Raw genomic sequence first — 15694 nt, forward strand, 5'->3', positions numbered from 1 at the left:
GTGAGACCTTGCGAGAACGAGGCCGTTCCTCCCGCAGATGTGCCGGTGGACCTGCGGCCCGACGCCGTGCAGTGCGTGCTGCTGCTGCTGCCGGACGAGCACCGCGAGGCGCTCGAGACGTTGCTCGACTTCCTCAACCACGTCGCCAACAACTCGCCCTACAACCAAATGACAGCCTCGAATCTGGCCGTGTGCCTGGCGCCGAGCCTGTTCCACTTCAACCACAGCAATACGAGCGTGACCAACAGGTCGAGCAGCGTGTCGCCACGTAGGCGAAAGACCGTGGGCATTCCCGATCAGCGGGAACTGTCTGAAAACAAAGCCGCTCACGACTGTCTTCTGTATCTGGTCAAGATGCATCGTGAATTATTCATGGTGAGTGCCGAAGCCGAGAAGTCACTCGTCGATCGCGATCGCGCGCTCGCTCGCTCGCTCGCTCGCTCGCTCGCTCATTCTCTTGCTCGCGAGTCGACATCCAAGCGAGTTTTCACGCTCGCTGAGAAGAGCTCGCTCACGCTCCTTCCGGCTCTTTCAGGTCTCGTCGGACATGTTGACGCAGTGTCACTTCAACTACATGGAGGAGAGCATTCCGGTCGCGCTCGAGGAACTCGGCTCGGAACTCAAGCAGGACTGGAGAGGTTACCTGTACGCTTGCACCACGGCGTTGCTGAAGGAAGCGCGAGAAAAGTGAGTACACGTCGTCGTCGTCGTGTCCACACGTCCAGCTTGCGAACGATTGCGAGGCAGATGGAGCTTTCACTCGAGATCTAGGGGATCTGTTTCGAAGAAATAAGTCTCGAATAAACAGACTGAGAGTCTGCAAAATTACAGCGATACAAGCCGCGCCAAGTACGTGCGCGCGCGCGCGCGTAGGTGAGCAGGACACGCCGAGTGAAAACTGTTCGCGATCTGTTCCAGCAGAAGTCGCGGTTGGATGACTGTGAACAATCCGGCCGATAGCACCGTAGAAATGGCGTACAAGAAGGTGGGCGACGGACATCCGCTCCGTCTCTGGCGAGTGTCGACGGAGGTCGAGGCTCCGCCGAACGAACTGCTGCATCGTGTGTTGAGGGAGAGACACATCTGGGACCCGCAGCTTTTGAAGTACAGGCTGGTGAACAAGCTGGACACCAACGTGGAGGTCTTCCAATATGCCACCGGGAACATGAGCCCGCTGCCCGCCAGAGATTATTGCGTATTAAGGTGAGTGAACGTTGCGACGTTCAATCCTTCGAGCACAACAAGGAGACACACACAGCTGCAAGTCTGCTTCATCGATCTTTGCAACTCGACTCCAAATCGATTAATTTTAATCCGGCTTTTTTATTTGTATTTCTTTATTTTCATTAATATAAGAAAGAAACCTAGGACCTTACTTAGGATGATGGTATAAGAAATAAATATCTAGATATTACGTAGCTTTTACTGTCGCAAATATTTTTAAAAACTGTACATTTATTAATAAACTTTCCGTACCTCCTGAAATGTATTGCTTTACGCAATTAATTATTCACTCTTTTATTATTTTTCATCGACTTTTACATTGTCGTCATAAAATTCCGTAGTTTTTCCGTAGCTTTGTCGTATTAAAAACAGAATTAGGTTGAAATTGATCAGTTTGGAGTCGAGTTATAAGTTGACGAGTTATAACTTGCGTGTCCTTGGCGGCCTTCGCTGGATGTGCACGCTCGAGGGCTTGGTCCTTCATGCGCGAGTAAGAAATCCTCTTATCTTACGAAACACTCGGATGAGTGTGTTCGACTTGTCCGAGTCTTTGAGCAACGCAATCGTAATCCTTGTGCAGATCCTGGCGGAACGACCTTCCCAAAGGTGCTTGCGTCATCGTCGAAACATCCGTGGAGCACCCAGACGCTCCGGTTATGCTCGGCGGGACCCGCGGCATCGTTTTGGCTTCTCGTTATCTTATCGAGCCGTGCGGCAGCGGCAAGTCCCGCATTATGCATTTATCCAGAGTCGACACGAAGTAAGTAAACGTTGTAAATTCCCTTCTCGAGCGACGCGCATTCCCGTCTCGTCTGATGACTCTCAGTTACCGTAGCTCAAAATTAATTGCCGAAACTTTCTTCGCGAAATTCGCTCGGAGCTGTAGGAGTTCCGCTCGATTGATTTTCGAGCCAAAGTCTAACTCGAGGGGGTTGTTGATCCGTTTTCAGAGGTCGCACACCTGAGTGGTACAACAAGAGCTACGGGCACATCGCCGCTCTTCATCTAAGCAAAATCCGCAACTCCTTCAAGCACACTACCGATGGGCCTGAGAGCAAAGTTTGAGAGGAGGCTACCGTGCAACGCGACTCGTTGCACGGTTCTTCATCATCCTCCTCCTCCTCCTCCTCCTCCTCCTCCGCTCAGGATTCCGACGGGCAAGAGCAGCAGCAGCAGCACGAGCGCAGGATCCTAAAGGACACGCTACAGGTCCAGCCTACCATCGACGAGGAATAATCTCGATCGGTTGTGCGATCAGTACCAAAACCTATCGATGTCGTAGTTAGCTTGGTTCAGCGACCGGTTCTGAACTCTCGAGATAAGCACCTCCGGTTTTATCGTAGCGGTAGAAGAATCCCCCGTGTGACGTTTACTGTCCAAAGATCTTGCCGTCCGTTTGTCATGAAAGTCGCGAGGCAGGATGCCGCGCGCGCGCGCGCGAGAGAGAGAGAGGGGGAGAAAAAGAATGGGACGATCTCTCGGCAAATTCGACGCGAATAACGAAGGTGGCTCGCGCACGCGCATCTCGATAAATCGGCCCTATTCAGGATTCAAAGGACGACCCGTTATTTTTGCAGTCCGTGTTCCGATGTCGTTGTTGTTGTTGTTGTTCGAGAGTTTATGAAATTTTATCGACTCAGCCCCCGTGCCCCCCAACCCAGATCGCGTGATCTGTGAGACCGCATCTTAGCTGCGGTTCCGTCGATCTCTTTCGCGAAATCGAACCTTCGGAGGATCGACGGGCAGCCGAGGAGCGCCCGTCCCCGCTTGCGATCCTAAACGATAGACGTCATTCGGTATTTTCGACGGCTATGCGTGTGTGTTTCCCGCGAAGATGCGGCTTCGTGGGTTTTACTCTGTAACATAGCGAACTCGTATCTATATTGAAGAAGAAAAAGAAATAAGACAGAGCAACACGTGAGAGCACGACCAAGGTAAAGGACGACGATGACGATATGACGATGATGATATGACAAATTATTTCCGCGACGTTCACGCGTGTCGACAGTTCCTCATGAACGCACGATGAGTTATCGTTTCGAGCTTTTCGTTAGAATTAGGTAGGTCGCGTCAGCTCGACAGCCAAGAGTATTTCTCTTTTTTTATTTGCATTTTTACATTTTATGTACATATCTCTGATATGTCTCGTATCAGAGATATGTAAATATCTCTGATATATCTCGCGATATATCGGATTTTTTATCCAAACCCAATGCGATTTCCTCGCTCGATTGAACGTCAGATATTTTTTATATCGCACACACATCGCCGGAGGTATTTTAAAATTAAAAAAAACAAAATGGGAAAAACGGCGAATTCGAGGCTCGGAGTTTCATCGTTTCATGAAACCTCGTTGTGTAGATTGTGCGGATTCGAATTACAGAGTGCCACTCGCTGGCGGATCTTGCGGCGAGAGCCGTTTTTAGCCGCGCACAGCGAAGCCGCGCGTGTCCGAGCTGGCGGCCGACAGCCGCGCGCGCGTGCGCGCGCGTTCTTTTGTAACAAAGATGTTGACCGTTAAATGTTCCCGTTCAGCGCCTAAACCGGGACTGACAGCCTAGCTACGGAACTGTCTGAATACACACACATACATATACACAACAAACAGACGACAAACACACAGAGACACACTGAAGATTCACGCATTTCGTATGTTTCGTTCGGACCAAAAATGCCAATTTTTCTATGGTATATAGCCGTAACACGTTAAGGTAGTTGACACACTCGTCGGTCGAGGCATCTTCCTCCTCCATAAATGTTACACGTAGACGGGCGAATATGTAAATGTCGCGTACACGCACGTACACATATGTCTATTTATACGCGCGCTTTTATAGGCGCGCGCGCGCGCGAGCACGCGTTTGTTGTAAAAGGAGAAACCGCGCGCCGGTTCACTGGCGGTGATTGCGCGAAGCACTGCTTCGTCTTTCGGATTATTATGAAAAAAGCGCGCAATAACGGTGTGGCGAGGCGGCAATAACTCGCGGCCGCAATTTTTCGAAAATGTCCCTCCGTTCCTTTTCTTCCGCCTGTGCTATTTGGACCGACGTGGAATATTTTCAACAATCGGCCCCGTCGACACGACTCGGTCGTGCTGGTGCTTTTGATTTGTTTTCACCTTTCTTTAATTTTCAGAAATATTTTTCAATGAAAGATATACTCATTCCACGCACATGCACTGGCTCTCAAAACGGTTTCAACTTTTTTTCTCTCTTTTTTATTTTCATGCAGTTTGGAACGCAGCGGGCGGTTTCCACGGGAAAACTCGCTTCTGCACAATTCCGGGAAATGAAGTTCTCTCGTCGTCGGGGGAGCATTTGTCGCGTCTCGAATTGCGCGCGAGTTAAAAGTGTCGGAACCATTTTTCGGAGCGCAGCAGCGCGCGCGTGGGAAGAAGGGAAGCGCCGATCCGCACTCTATAAAATGAAGCAGTGCGTTTGTGCAACTCTGCTCGTAATTCTCACATAGATCTATCGTCGCGGCCGCGACCGACGCGGTCGCGCGAGCAATGCGAAAGGATTTTGAGTAAAGCGTAAGTTTCCGAAATCTCTCGTTGTTCCGTCGCGCGAGTGGCGGCCAAGTCCGCCCGGCGCAAGCAATTGTCACTGTTACTCGTGTCGATGTTAAGAGTTAAGATACAACAATAGTAATAACAACGCAAAAGAGCAAAAACAAGAAGGAACAAGCAAACGACCCTGTCTCCGCTGTCTGCTCGCCGAATCATCGCCGCGCGGGCCGACCGATCGACAGCTCGCGGGTTTAGGACGCTCGCGCGTTTCTTGAGAAGAACGCCTGATCGCTCGGCAACGTTCGTGTGCAACAACAATTACCATAGGGACCACCTTCGTTCGGACCCCAGAACAGGAAGTAATCTGCGTATGATGCACCTCATCGAATCGAATTCTAAGTGTATTTTAACGTAATACTAGTCACTTATACATTAGCGGAGAGAGTTATTATCGATTACGATGGTAATAAGAGTACCATAGATTTTTATTCTATACACACAGCGTCATTACGTCGAGAATATTTAAAATATTATTGATCAATTGCTACTATATTATATATAAATATATATATATATATATATATATCGACGTTAAGCAATCACACGCAGACAAACACACATACGCAAATATATGATATTTTTGTGTCCAAAACGCCAGTAGGAGCGCGGCGAGTGCGTCGTCGGCGTTTCCTCGTATTTGTAACGACATATGAACGTCTTTATTCTTGTAATCCGTGTTCCACTAGAATGTAAATATGTATATTAAGTAATAATGAACAGCAGTTATATACTCATCGAGCCACGTCTCTCTGCCTTTTCTCTCTTATTCGTCTCGCCTTCTCCTCGCCCGCTCTCTCCTCTTATCAGTGCCGGCGCGACGCTGATTGTTGTTTCAACGTCGTCGTTGGCGTTTATCGGCGCGCCGTGCAAACTTTTCATCTCAGTCACCCTTCACACCGGCAGCCTCTCTCGCACATCGACGGCCAGTCGTGCGCGCTTTCACATTGTTTAATCGATAACGCGCGTTACCACGGACAATGCGAGCCGACGTTCAGGCTGTTTTTATCGCGTTAACACGCACGACGGTTGTTTAGTGCCTCGTGACTGTCGATGCACTTGACGGAACTTTTACTCTTGGACGCATAATCGCTTCGTCTCGTTGGGCAGCGCACGAGGTAACGGGGATATTTTCGTATCGGTGCGAATATCGGCAGGTCGGCTCGACAGCGCGGAGATTTCCGTCCGAATCGAAAGTCTCTCGGGCCCTTCGACAGAATGGTGAGGCTGCACGTGAAAAAAGGTGATGAGAGCCAGTTTCTCTACGACACCCAGCTGGAGGCGAGTGTGAACGACGTCATACGCGATATCGTGGCCATCTACAACGGTCGTCTGAAGATCTCCAGGATCTGCTACGGTAAATGTCCCGCGAAAGCGTAGCCGGTGACTCACGAGGTTATTCTAAAATGTCGCACAGTGAGACCGAGCAGCCGCTTGGTGAGATTCACGTCGCAACATTTTCGGACGGCACAGCTATATATACATAATCACATTCTTATATATTTAACCCTTTGCACTCGGATGTCCCCTTTCAGGGGACATAAAGACCTTATTAGTGATTATACACAGGACAGAAACTTATGCGAGCGCAAATTTGTCCAAAATGCACGTTTTCTTGCTGATGTATATGGCACATGATATGGTGCCATTTGAGAAGATAAACAAGCAAGCCTTAGACTGTAGCCTAAGAGAAAGAGACTTTCGAAGCTAAAAGCAGATCGTATTGAAGTATCGAGCGGCACAGATCGTTCGCTGCACTAAGTCAGGAAAGTAGAATTGAAAAAATAATATTCTTTTAATAAACTTCGTTTTGTGTGATTTCATAATTTACAGTTCGAAATTGCTGACCCATTCATTTGGTTTACAGAACAATGGCAAAGCGAACCTGCAATGCATATCAATGCGGTCACCGTTTCACACATTACCACACGTTAGAAAAATATAAGATGTAAAATGTTGATCTTTTTGTCATAAATATGTCCCTCAATGTCTAAAGATTCGTATAAACCGAATACCATTACAATAAATTACTCGGTTTCAAAACTACACTATTTAATATGACGCGATTCCTGTTTGCATATTTTTCCGAAAAAGGACCGCTGAGCTGTTGTAAAGCCCGTGTCGCACTACGGATTGAAGATCAAGGATTGCGGATTGAAGATTAGATTTCGACAAATCAACGAACTTCGGTTTCGATTTGCTTTATTCCGATTGGTCAAATTTCAATCTTCAATCCGCAATCCTTGATCTTCAATCCGTAGTATGACACGGGCTTAAGGTAGAGGCAATCCGCGAGATGGCTCCGAGTGCAAAGGCTTAAAGAAATAATAATACGCAAGGCACCGAGTTTCCGAGTCTGCCGTTTGCTGCCGAATTAAAAACCTATAAATTGAACGAGAGCCTACTTAAAATGCTAATTCCCATTTTTAGCACGGCACTTTTCAAAATCGACGGAGTTAGAATCGCGAGTTATATCACACCGCCCGTCTCTTCTCGTCATGTTTGAATGAAGAGGCAGAGATTAAGATTAAGATTAAGATTGAGGGTGTCAGCTTTCGGAACAGCCTACAAGCAGCAATCTAAGGCTGATTGTGAGTATAGCTGAACTGAAAAGGCGGCGCACGCAGGACGCGTCTCGGACAGGACGTCGCAGGCGCGGTGACGAGGACAACATCGATTACTCGCGATACGAAGCGCGCCGGGTTCCGGCTCGCGGTCGAAATACTAACGCGAGAAATCCATTAGCGATCATCTCTCTTCGGGGCGCACCCGCGGCTCGTAATAGCAGCGTGTAATAAGAAGTCGAGGCCACGAGTTTATGAACCCATCCATCCTCAGCGCTGTGTGATATTAGTCACACGTCGCGCGCGGATAATAATTATACGGACTCATACTTGACCAGGGGAGCGCTCGCCCTCTCGTATATCGCCCACTCCCTCTCTCTCCCTCTCTCCCTCTCTCCCTCTCTCCCTCTCTCTCTCTCTCTCGTTTCTCATGTGAGCGTTTCTCTCTTGCCCTCTGCACGAAAAATAGAGATCGAGGAGCTGGCCAAGCACGGCCCGATGCTACCCCCTGACATTATGGGTCTCACGGACGAGCAGGTCCAAGAGCTCAAACTCAAGGACGAATGGGCTGACAGGTGCGTGCCCATGGGCGGCTGGACTTTCAACAAAGACCAGATCGGTAGGTGAAGTAGAGTACGGAGAGTAATAACAGATTTTTTACGCGGGACGCGAGCGCCTTGTAATAATCGAAAATGACGTGTACCAGGCGAGGCAATAACTATTACCGCCGTGAGTGATCCTCCAAATATGAGAGTGGGAGAAAAATGTGTCTAACAGAAATTACACGTTGCAGGAACGGGGGGATCGTCCTACGGCGATACTCGCGCTTTTTTCTCTCGACGGCAATATATCTCAATGGCGGGATGTTTAAGGTGGTAATAGTTATCGCCTCGCCTTGTGCGTAACGCGAGGTCATTCGGGATAAGAAACGAGTACTAGCGCGATGTTTCATTAATCCTTTGACGCCTACTATGGTAATTATAGTTACCAGAAACGCATTTAAGAATCCACAACTTAATCAAAAAAGGAGATATTTTCGTTTTCTTTGCATCACTGTAAAGGTGAATTCTTCTTCGAAAAAATAGTATATAGATTGGTATATATCATATAATAGATTGTATGTAGATTCGGTTTAGTCTGTTCTTAGTTCAGTTTTAATGATAACATGTTTTGTCAAATTCCAAGTAGACATAGTTATAGCATTGTTACTGACATCTAGAAGTGCACTATAAATGAATAGATTGGTATCTGTTATAATTTTATACATTTGGAAGTTTTCTCAGATGCAAAATGTGAAATTAAAAGAATACAGAAATTCAAAATGACGAATCCAATACGGTGGACACGAACATCAAGGAACCAACCTATTTTCGTGAAACCTGGTGACCTACAGTTTTTTTATGCAGCGAAAAATGAAGGGACGATTGACTGTCTAAATGGTGATCTATAAGATATTCTTCTGAAATATTAAGCTTGACGCTCTGAATGATAAACTTCACTCACGAATATAGTAAAGTTTCAGCTCAACAAATGTCAAGCTGACTTTCAGAGTTATGTCGTATAGATTACCCTTCATTTTTCTCCGCATAGGTTGCTCATTTCGTATATGCTTTTAGGATCCAAGTCATATCTACCAATAAACAAAAAACGAACGATAAAAAAACCAAACTAACGAAACCAACAAACGAAAAGCGGAAACTTCCTGTACTCATTTATTATATCCCATTGCGGGTAAATAAAGATCAGGTTCTGAATATGAGTTTTATGTTTCGAGGAATTTTTCCAACCATTAGGTATGATATAAAATTATTAAAACTAAAAAAAGAAATTTAACCGATCAGGCGTATTTTTCGCTTCTGGGAGTAGTTTCTGCTTGGGAAGGTAGTTTTTCGTAGATATAAAATTCTGATATTTCTTTTGGTTATCACTACTTACAGTCTCAGTTCAAAAAAACTCAAATCTTATTCTTAAAACACTTATAAAAAAGTCTGGCGTTAAAGGGTTAACGTGACGCGTGGAGGAGGGTCACAAGCTTCAGTGCTCTTGTCCGCAGGTCGTAGGAACGGCAGGCAGCCCAACGAGAAGATGCAGGAAGTGCTGAAGAGAACCATCGAAGACGCGCGTGCTATGACGTCAAAAGTAAATGCAACTCAATCCGTTACATTTCGTGTTTCTTGCTTTTTTTTCTCTCAACAACGCACTCTCAATTCGTGCATTCTCGTGACACTCCTTTGCTTGCTCCGCAGAAATTAGTGCAGCAGGAGAAGCTGGTCACACAGAAGACGGTCCAAGAGGCTCTGGACATACTAAGAGGTGCTGTGACGATTGTTTATCCGATGGGGCTTCCGCCGCACGATGTGATACGTCAGGAATTTGAGAATACTGAGGATCTCTCCGGCACTCAGGCGTCCCTCGAGGTATACATGTGTCTAAAAATTGGACTCACGTTAGAAAAAGAAGCCTGATATATTTTCACAAGTGCAAAGATTTCCAAAGACATTTTGACTTATCGAGCGCTTTTTAAACGTCTGAAGAATTACACTTCTTCGCTCCGAAATATGCAGAGATATATACAGTCTGTTCAACAAGAAAACGTTGGTGATAATCTGAAAAGAATAAAGGATAAAGTCAAGTGATTTTTTTTAAACGAAAATAGAAGATTTTTAGTAATGCGCAATTACCTAATAGTTGATCCAGACGCTTTCATTATCAATTATTGCTTGGCACCGTTTTTGCATATTTTTGACCAGATTTTCAGCGTATTCTGGTAAAGAACGCCATATTGTTTTTATTTTTATGCACGGTTGCTTAAAAGTGAAGACACGCTTTCCTTTAAGTTTCATCTTAAGGTATGACCACACCATATTTTCGATGAGATTTGCGTCTGGAGAGAATACCGACCAATCCATCATACGTAGTTATGTCATTTTTTAACTTTTCTGACAGCAGTGGTTTTTTTCATGGTGGACCGAAATGTGGCGATGCCGCATCATTTTTATGCAGGCGGCTTCTGATTATTAAGCGAGTATTAAGCTGAGTATTAAGCGAGATATGTTGACCTTTTGGCGGAGTTTTACTTGGGCCTAACGCAGGGTGAGACTGGGATTCGTTTGAAAAAGACACAAGATCGCTTTGTTCTCCTTCGGAGTCGTTGTATGAGACAGCACCCTTCCTGGCAGGTCGTCAACATTTCCAGCAGTTTTAAATCTATTTACTCACTTCCTTACGAAAGCCTCTGACTTTCTAATTGCTCTAGCAGTTGTCGCGATTGTTAATTTTGCAGTTGTTAATTTTGGTCCTTTAGTCCTTTAGAATGGTTAATAAGAAAACCCGCCTCCTGACGCTTCAAATATTTTACATTTATTTTTAAAAATAATGTTTACTTTTAATGACTACTCGATGCAACTTTTTGATGTATACTGCGCAAAAGAAGTTAGATTCAAGATTCAAACGGTATAAGGTAGATGGTGCTACTATGATTTTATACAAAAATATCACCAACGCTTTCTTGTTGAACAGACTGTAAAAGAAACGCAAGCTTCTTTCAAATATTTACGTTACTCGCGAAGGTATGAAGTCGCAGATTGCGAGGATCGACGACATCGTCGACGCTTGAGAATACACTCACCTTTCGCAGGTAATCGACGAGCAACTGGCTCAGCTGTGGTTTTCCGGCAAGGAGTTAACACCGGGGAAGAAGATGAAGGATTTCCTCGGTAATAACGAGAAGACCAAGATAATCGCGAAGCTGCAGAAGAGAGGATCCGGTAGACCGGCGAGGGAGCCGTTAATGTCGGAAGACGAGCGGAAACAATTGATGTTGCACGCGTATCGCCGTCAGGAACAGCTCAAGGTAAGTGGCTTTGCATGCGCGCCGATTAGGAATGGGCGATGCTGGAATCGGCGTCCGAATAAACGATTCAGAAAATTTGATCTCTCCGTAAGTCTCCGTTAATATCTGCTAAATTATCATTACTAATAATATTCAATGAGGCGTTTGTATGTAAATTTATTACAAGAGATCAAGAGAGACTCCCTCTCTTCTTCTCTCTCGTCCGCGTTACTTGAAAATGAGAGATCCTTCAGTTCGTCCTCGGTTCAGTCGTACTATTCGAAACGAAAAATCGTTGTCCGGCTTGCCATCGAGTTGTACTACGGCCTTGGTTTGGCGGTAGAAACAACGCAGGCTCCCAGAGTGGAAATTATCCAGCTAATTTGGTGATTTGATTATTTTGTCGAGTGATCGAAATAATCCGTCGGCCATTTTCTCCGGTCGGATCGTATTCGCGTGAGTGTCCAGTGAATCATCGCACATATTCTGTCTTGAATTGAAGTTACGTGATTAATACGTTGCTCATTAAACTTAAGGATAAAAATTAAATGAGAATATTGCGATTATCCAGTATGAAATACGAATTTTTCGATAAATACTTCTTCATGGAGCTTCGAGAGCTTCGAGGAAACGACGGTAAGTAGATATTGCGACATCGAGGTAGAGTCAAAAACCTGTTTGCATCTCGATATTCTCAATTAATCCTTTGAGTTGGATAGTATTTTGTAGGATTAAGGTACAATCGAAATCTCGACTCACGTTTTAGCTGAGGAATTTGCACTTTGAGGTGATCGAATCCGCTGAAACGTAACGAACAATTTACCGCCATCAAGCGGTAGTCGCGAAAAGACCCGTCTAGCGGGTTTGAATCTACGGCAGTAGATACAGCAGTGCTAGTACGGCCCAACGGCGGATCAGAGGGATTTCATTTCCGAACAGTATAATTCAACGATACGACAAGCTTCTCTCTAATAGCGTCGGTCGGAAAAATGTTCGTCTCCGTTTACCAACAAGCAATAAATTCTCTTCACTCGACAAAAATTTAAATATTATTGAAGGACAAAAATCCGCTGCAAGGAGCAACATCCGAAACAAGTTCGAAGACGATTGAAACAATTGATCTGCACTTCCACATGTCCTGTAAAGTTTTTAGCAACGACAGTTAATAACATCACATTGGCGAAAGATTATTGACAACGGATCTAATAAGTAGAATTTATTAAAAATATCAAACAGATCTTTCGACGAAAGAGAAAGAGAGGGCGAAAACCGATTCACCAATTCCGCATCGCTCATTTCTTGCATCATCGATGAGGATTTCCACCTCATTGATTGATTCGTTCAAGGGACTTAGTATGCTTCTAATTATCTCACGGAAAGCAGAATGTAGGCAGTCGAGAAAGTATGCGTCAATGTGCTTCGCAAACTTGATCAACGAGAGGTGGTCTCGCGTTCGAAAGCGACGCGCTCTGCTTTACCGTCGAATACTCGTTTGAAAATCGATAGGCACTCGCGAGTGACAAACAGAGAGAAAGAATAATATGAGAACCTTCTCGATGATGCGGTCATTCTCCCTCGTTCGACAGAAACTATTTCCAACTATTTCGCTCGACGCGCGTATATCGCGGGGACGTATATTTCGGAAGAATTACAAAACGGATCGATTCGACTAGCCGCGAGGCGCTCCGGAGCGAGAACGCGCCTCTAAGTCCTTCCCATTGATCCACGTGCTTAGAAAAAGATAGTACATGCTTATCGATTGCACGCGTGTCCTCTGCACGCCCTGTTCAAGGTAGGGTCGCTCATTTCAGAAACAGTCGGCGCGGTTGTTTAAGCCGATACGGATCTTTCGGGCCATCTTACGCCGACACGTGCCTTCTTCGCCTGCATATTTTCTCTCGCGCCGGCCGAATAATCCCGGCCGCCTCCCAAGCGTTAGACGAATGTGCACGCTATTTTGCCGTTCGGCAATCTAAACGCGATCACACTTGGAGACGACACATTATTTAGGAGACAATACATTAGACGAAAGGGAAAAAACACGTTGCGCGACGTGATATCTATTTTGGGGGCGCAACGTGAAAGCAAAGTTTCCACAGATGAGAGAATTTCCATAAGCTATTTCCACAGTCTTTTTCTTAACGTCGAGAGAGTTTTTGTGGGGTGCACGAATATTTCTCTCTCTCTCTCTCTCTCTCTCTCTCTCTCTCTCTCTCCCTCTCTCTCTCTCTCTCTCTCAAATAGCAACAGGTTTACATCGGTCTTTGAAAAATTTCACCCGCTCGGATGGTCAAAGTGGTATTTCGCCGAAGGTTAGCCGACCAAATTGCCTGGCAAAGATTTCCCTTTGCTTCTTTTCCCGTCATTTTTTTTTTTGAAGAAACTACAAACCTGATCAGGCGCGTAAAAAGTATCTTGTGGTAAAAGTTGATAAGACTCAGGGGATGCAGAGAGTGCGCAGTCTATCTGACAAAGACTACCGGATTTCTCTTCTATTTCACTAGAAAAATATGAAAAGATGAATAATTGAATGAATATATTTGTACAATAAAACATCCAACTGCATATTTTCGTTGATTTTAATCGATTATATTTCTGTGGTGTGGTTGGACCGAGTCTCCAGTCTTCAATATCGACTGGAAATTTTCGCTCGACGACTCGAAACGGAGAATTCAGTTTATGTGAATGAGAAATCATCGGAGTCCGAGTGACTCAGCGATCAGCCTATTTTTCGGGTGAAATATCGAAATTAAAAGAAATCAGCAAATAACCCGATCACGCTGCCGCGTATTCGCAGTATCAGGAGAAATGTCACCCACCACCATTTAGCCTCTACGGACGCTAGCAATTCCTTGTTTTATCGAAGTTATCGATCACGCGTCGCTCGACAGAATAGAGACTAACGCGCCGTTTCATTAGTCCGCGAGAGTAATTGCTTGCGAATAATTTGTGTGCGAGCGTCTGCCCTGAAAAGAAAGGCGTATTCTCATTAGGCATCTTCAGTTTGTCTCGCCACGTGGGAAATTGCGTCTGATGAATCTTTATTGGATGTCTGTTTGTCTCCCTCGGAAAACCAAAGCGGATATACGCCTTATATGGCACGACCAGCATTCGTCGGTCAGGTTTTCCCTCGCCGAGGAATGAAAGTCAAATTTCTCTACCGCGTCGTTCCGGTCTCTCGATGGAATTTCTCTGGAATTTCTCGTAAATTTTCGAAGACTCCGGAGGACTCTCTCGATGGTTTTCCGATCGTTATACCCACTGAAAGGAAATACGTTTACGGCGTCACAGGCGACGCGATAAGCACGATCCACTTTCCCGGCGCGTTGTACTTCACGGTTACGCAGAAAACAAATGTCATTTGCAACATTTCACACGAATATAACTTGTTGTCGCGTACAAACGTAACAAGCGGCACGTGCAACGTGTTGATATCGAACCGGCAATTTTCCAGCGATGAATTAATAACCAGAGATGAAAGGACGTGTTTTTTATTCTTACGTATTTACGAGCCGCGGCAGTCCCATGAGCCGAATAATTTCCCTTTTGTTCTTCGTGACGCGCGATTCTCTCGTGATCGTATCGTGATCGTTCGCCGATCAGCCGTGACCTGTGATACGCGGTCGAGTGACCGATGTCTCGGTTAAAAGCTTCCGTTACTTACGTCGCGTGTACTTTACTTTCGTCTAAGGCTCGCCACTAAATCGTATCGAGCAGCAAACATTGCGCGATCGTGTCGATGCCTAAATGAGAGACATCTCTCGTCCCTCGTATCTCGTTTCTTAATTTCACTGTCCCGTTTAATGTAAAGTTTACGATGCCGTTCAATTCCATGAATTCTGTTAATATTACGATAATGTTCACAATGTTGGCCCAGCGTACTCGTCATAAACAGCCATTTTCCCTCAAATATCGACCACAAGCTGAGCGATTTGCAGAACACGATTGATTTTAAACTCATCAAGCGAGTATGAGTTGGTTTTGCATTTGTTTTTAAACGGTACAACGTGTTTCATGTAATTTAAGTAATTGAAAGCAAATTACAGTAGCAGACTTGTTATGTCCAGTGATATAATTATCTAGAAATAATAATAATAATATTAATGACAACACTAGCAATATTAATAATGACGACCTAAACGCGTGCGAGATAATTTTTACTTTCACGTCAAGCCTCTGAGATACTTTCGCCTTTTTCGAGCCGAAATTCTCCTTCTCGAATTCACCGCCGTGTAATTTTGCGCGATTTACGTCGAAGCGAAAGGAACAGTATTCGTGTCTCGTCAAGGTTGGGGAACGTTCCTGACGGTAGATTCATTTGCATGGGTGGTATTATAAGTCGCGGCGGCAGGTATGAGAAGTATTTCGTATTTGCGCGGCGGTGCCTTCGAGAGAGAGAGAGAGAGAGAGAGAGAGAGAGAGAGAGAGAGAGAGAGAGAGAGAGAGAGAGAGAGAGAGAGAGAGAGAGAGAGAGAGAGAGAGATGCCCTCGGCACGAAGTGCCCCGTGA

General features: G+C 45.4%; 2 protein-coding genes across 4 annotated transcripts in view; both read left to right on the forward strand.

Moving 5' to 3' along the window:
- cv-c (RhoGTPase activating protein) overlaps positions 1–4198 on the forward strand; it is a 319469-nt gene extending 315271 nt beyond the window's left edge. For 2 of the 3 annotated variants that reach the window (XM_025300750.1, XM_025300752.1), the window contains exons 12-16: positions 38–375; positions 536–687; positions 919–1203; positions 1805–1984; positions 2175–4198. In XM_025300750.1, the coding sequence (XP_025156535.1) occupies positions 38–375; positions 536–687; positions 919–1203; positions 1805–1984; positions 2175–2289 (1070 nt within the window). In that variant the 3' untranslated portion in view covers positions 2290–4198. The remainder of the gene's footprint in view (positions 1–37; positions 376–535; positions 688–918; positions 1204–1804; positions 1985–2174) is intronic. The other variant, XM_025300751.1, reaches the window with a different exon arrangement.
- A 1471-nt stretch (positions 4199–5669) lies between these two features.
- Positions 5670–12351, forward strand: LOC112589029 (UPF0769 protein C21orf59 homolog). The gene is made up of 6 exons (XM_025300738.1): positions 5670–6146; positions 7823–7972; positions 9407–9492; positions 9600–9770; positions 10991–11293; positions 12244–12351. Exons 1-6 carry the CDS (start codon positions 6008–6010, stop codon positions 12349–12351), a joined length of 957 nt encoding a protein of 318 aa, XP_025156523.1. The 5' UTR covers positions 5670–6007.
- Positions 12352–15694: the final 3343 nt, after the last annotated feature.

Source organism: Harpegnathos saltator, unplaced genomic scaffold (genome assembly GCF_003227715.2).
Source record: "Harpegnathos saltator strain DR-91 unplaced genomic scaffold, Hsal_v8.6 scaffold381, whole genome shotgun sequence".
In the NCBI taxonomy this organism is placed as follows: Eukaryota; Metazoa; Arthropoda; class Insecta; order Hymenoptera; family Formicidae; genus Harpegnathos; species Harpegnathos saltator.

Bases quoted from the DNA above. Each gene is read 5' to 3' on its own strand.
- LOC112589029 (XM_025300738.1), top strand. From the start codon at position 6,008: ATGGTGAGGCTGCACGTGAAAAAAGGTGATGAGAGCCAGTTTCTCTAC. The intron at 9,771-10,990 runs GTATACATGTGT...CACCTTTCGCAG, and splicing joins GCACTCAGGCGTCCCTCGAG to GTAATCGACGAGCAACTGGC. The intron at 11,294-12,243 runs GTAAGTCTCCGT...ATATTATTGAAG, and splicing joins TCAGAAAATTTGATCTCTCC to GACAAAAATCCGCTGCAAGG.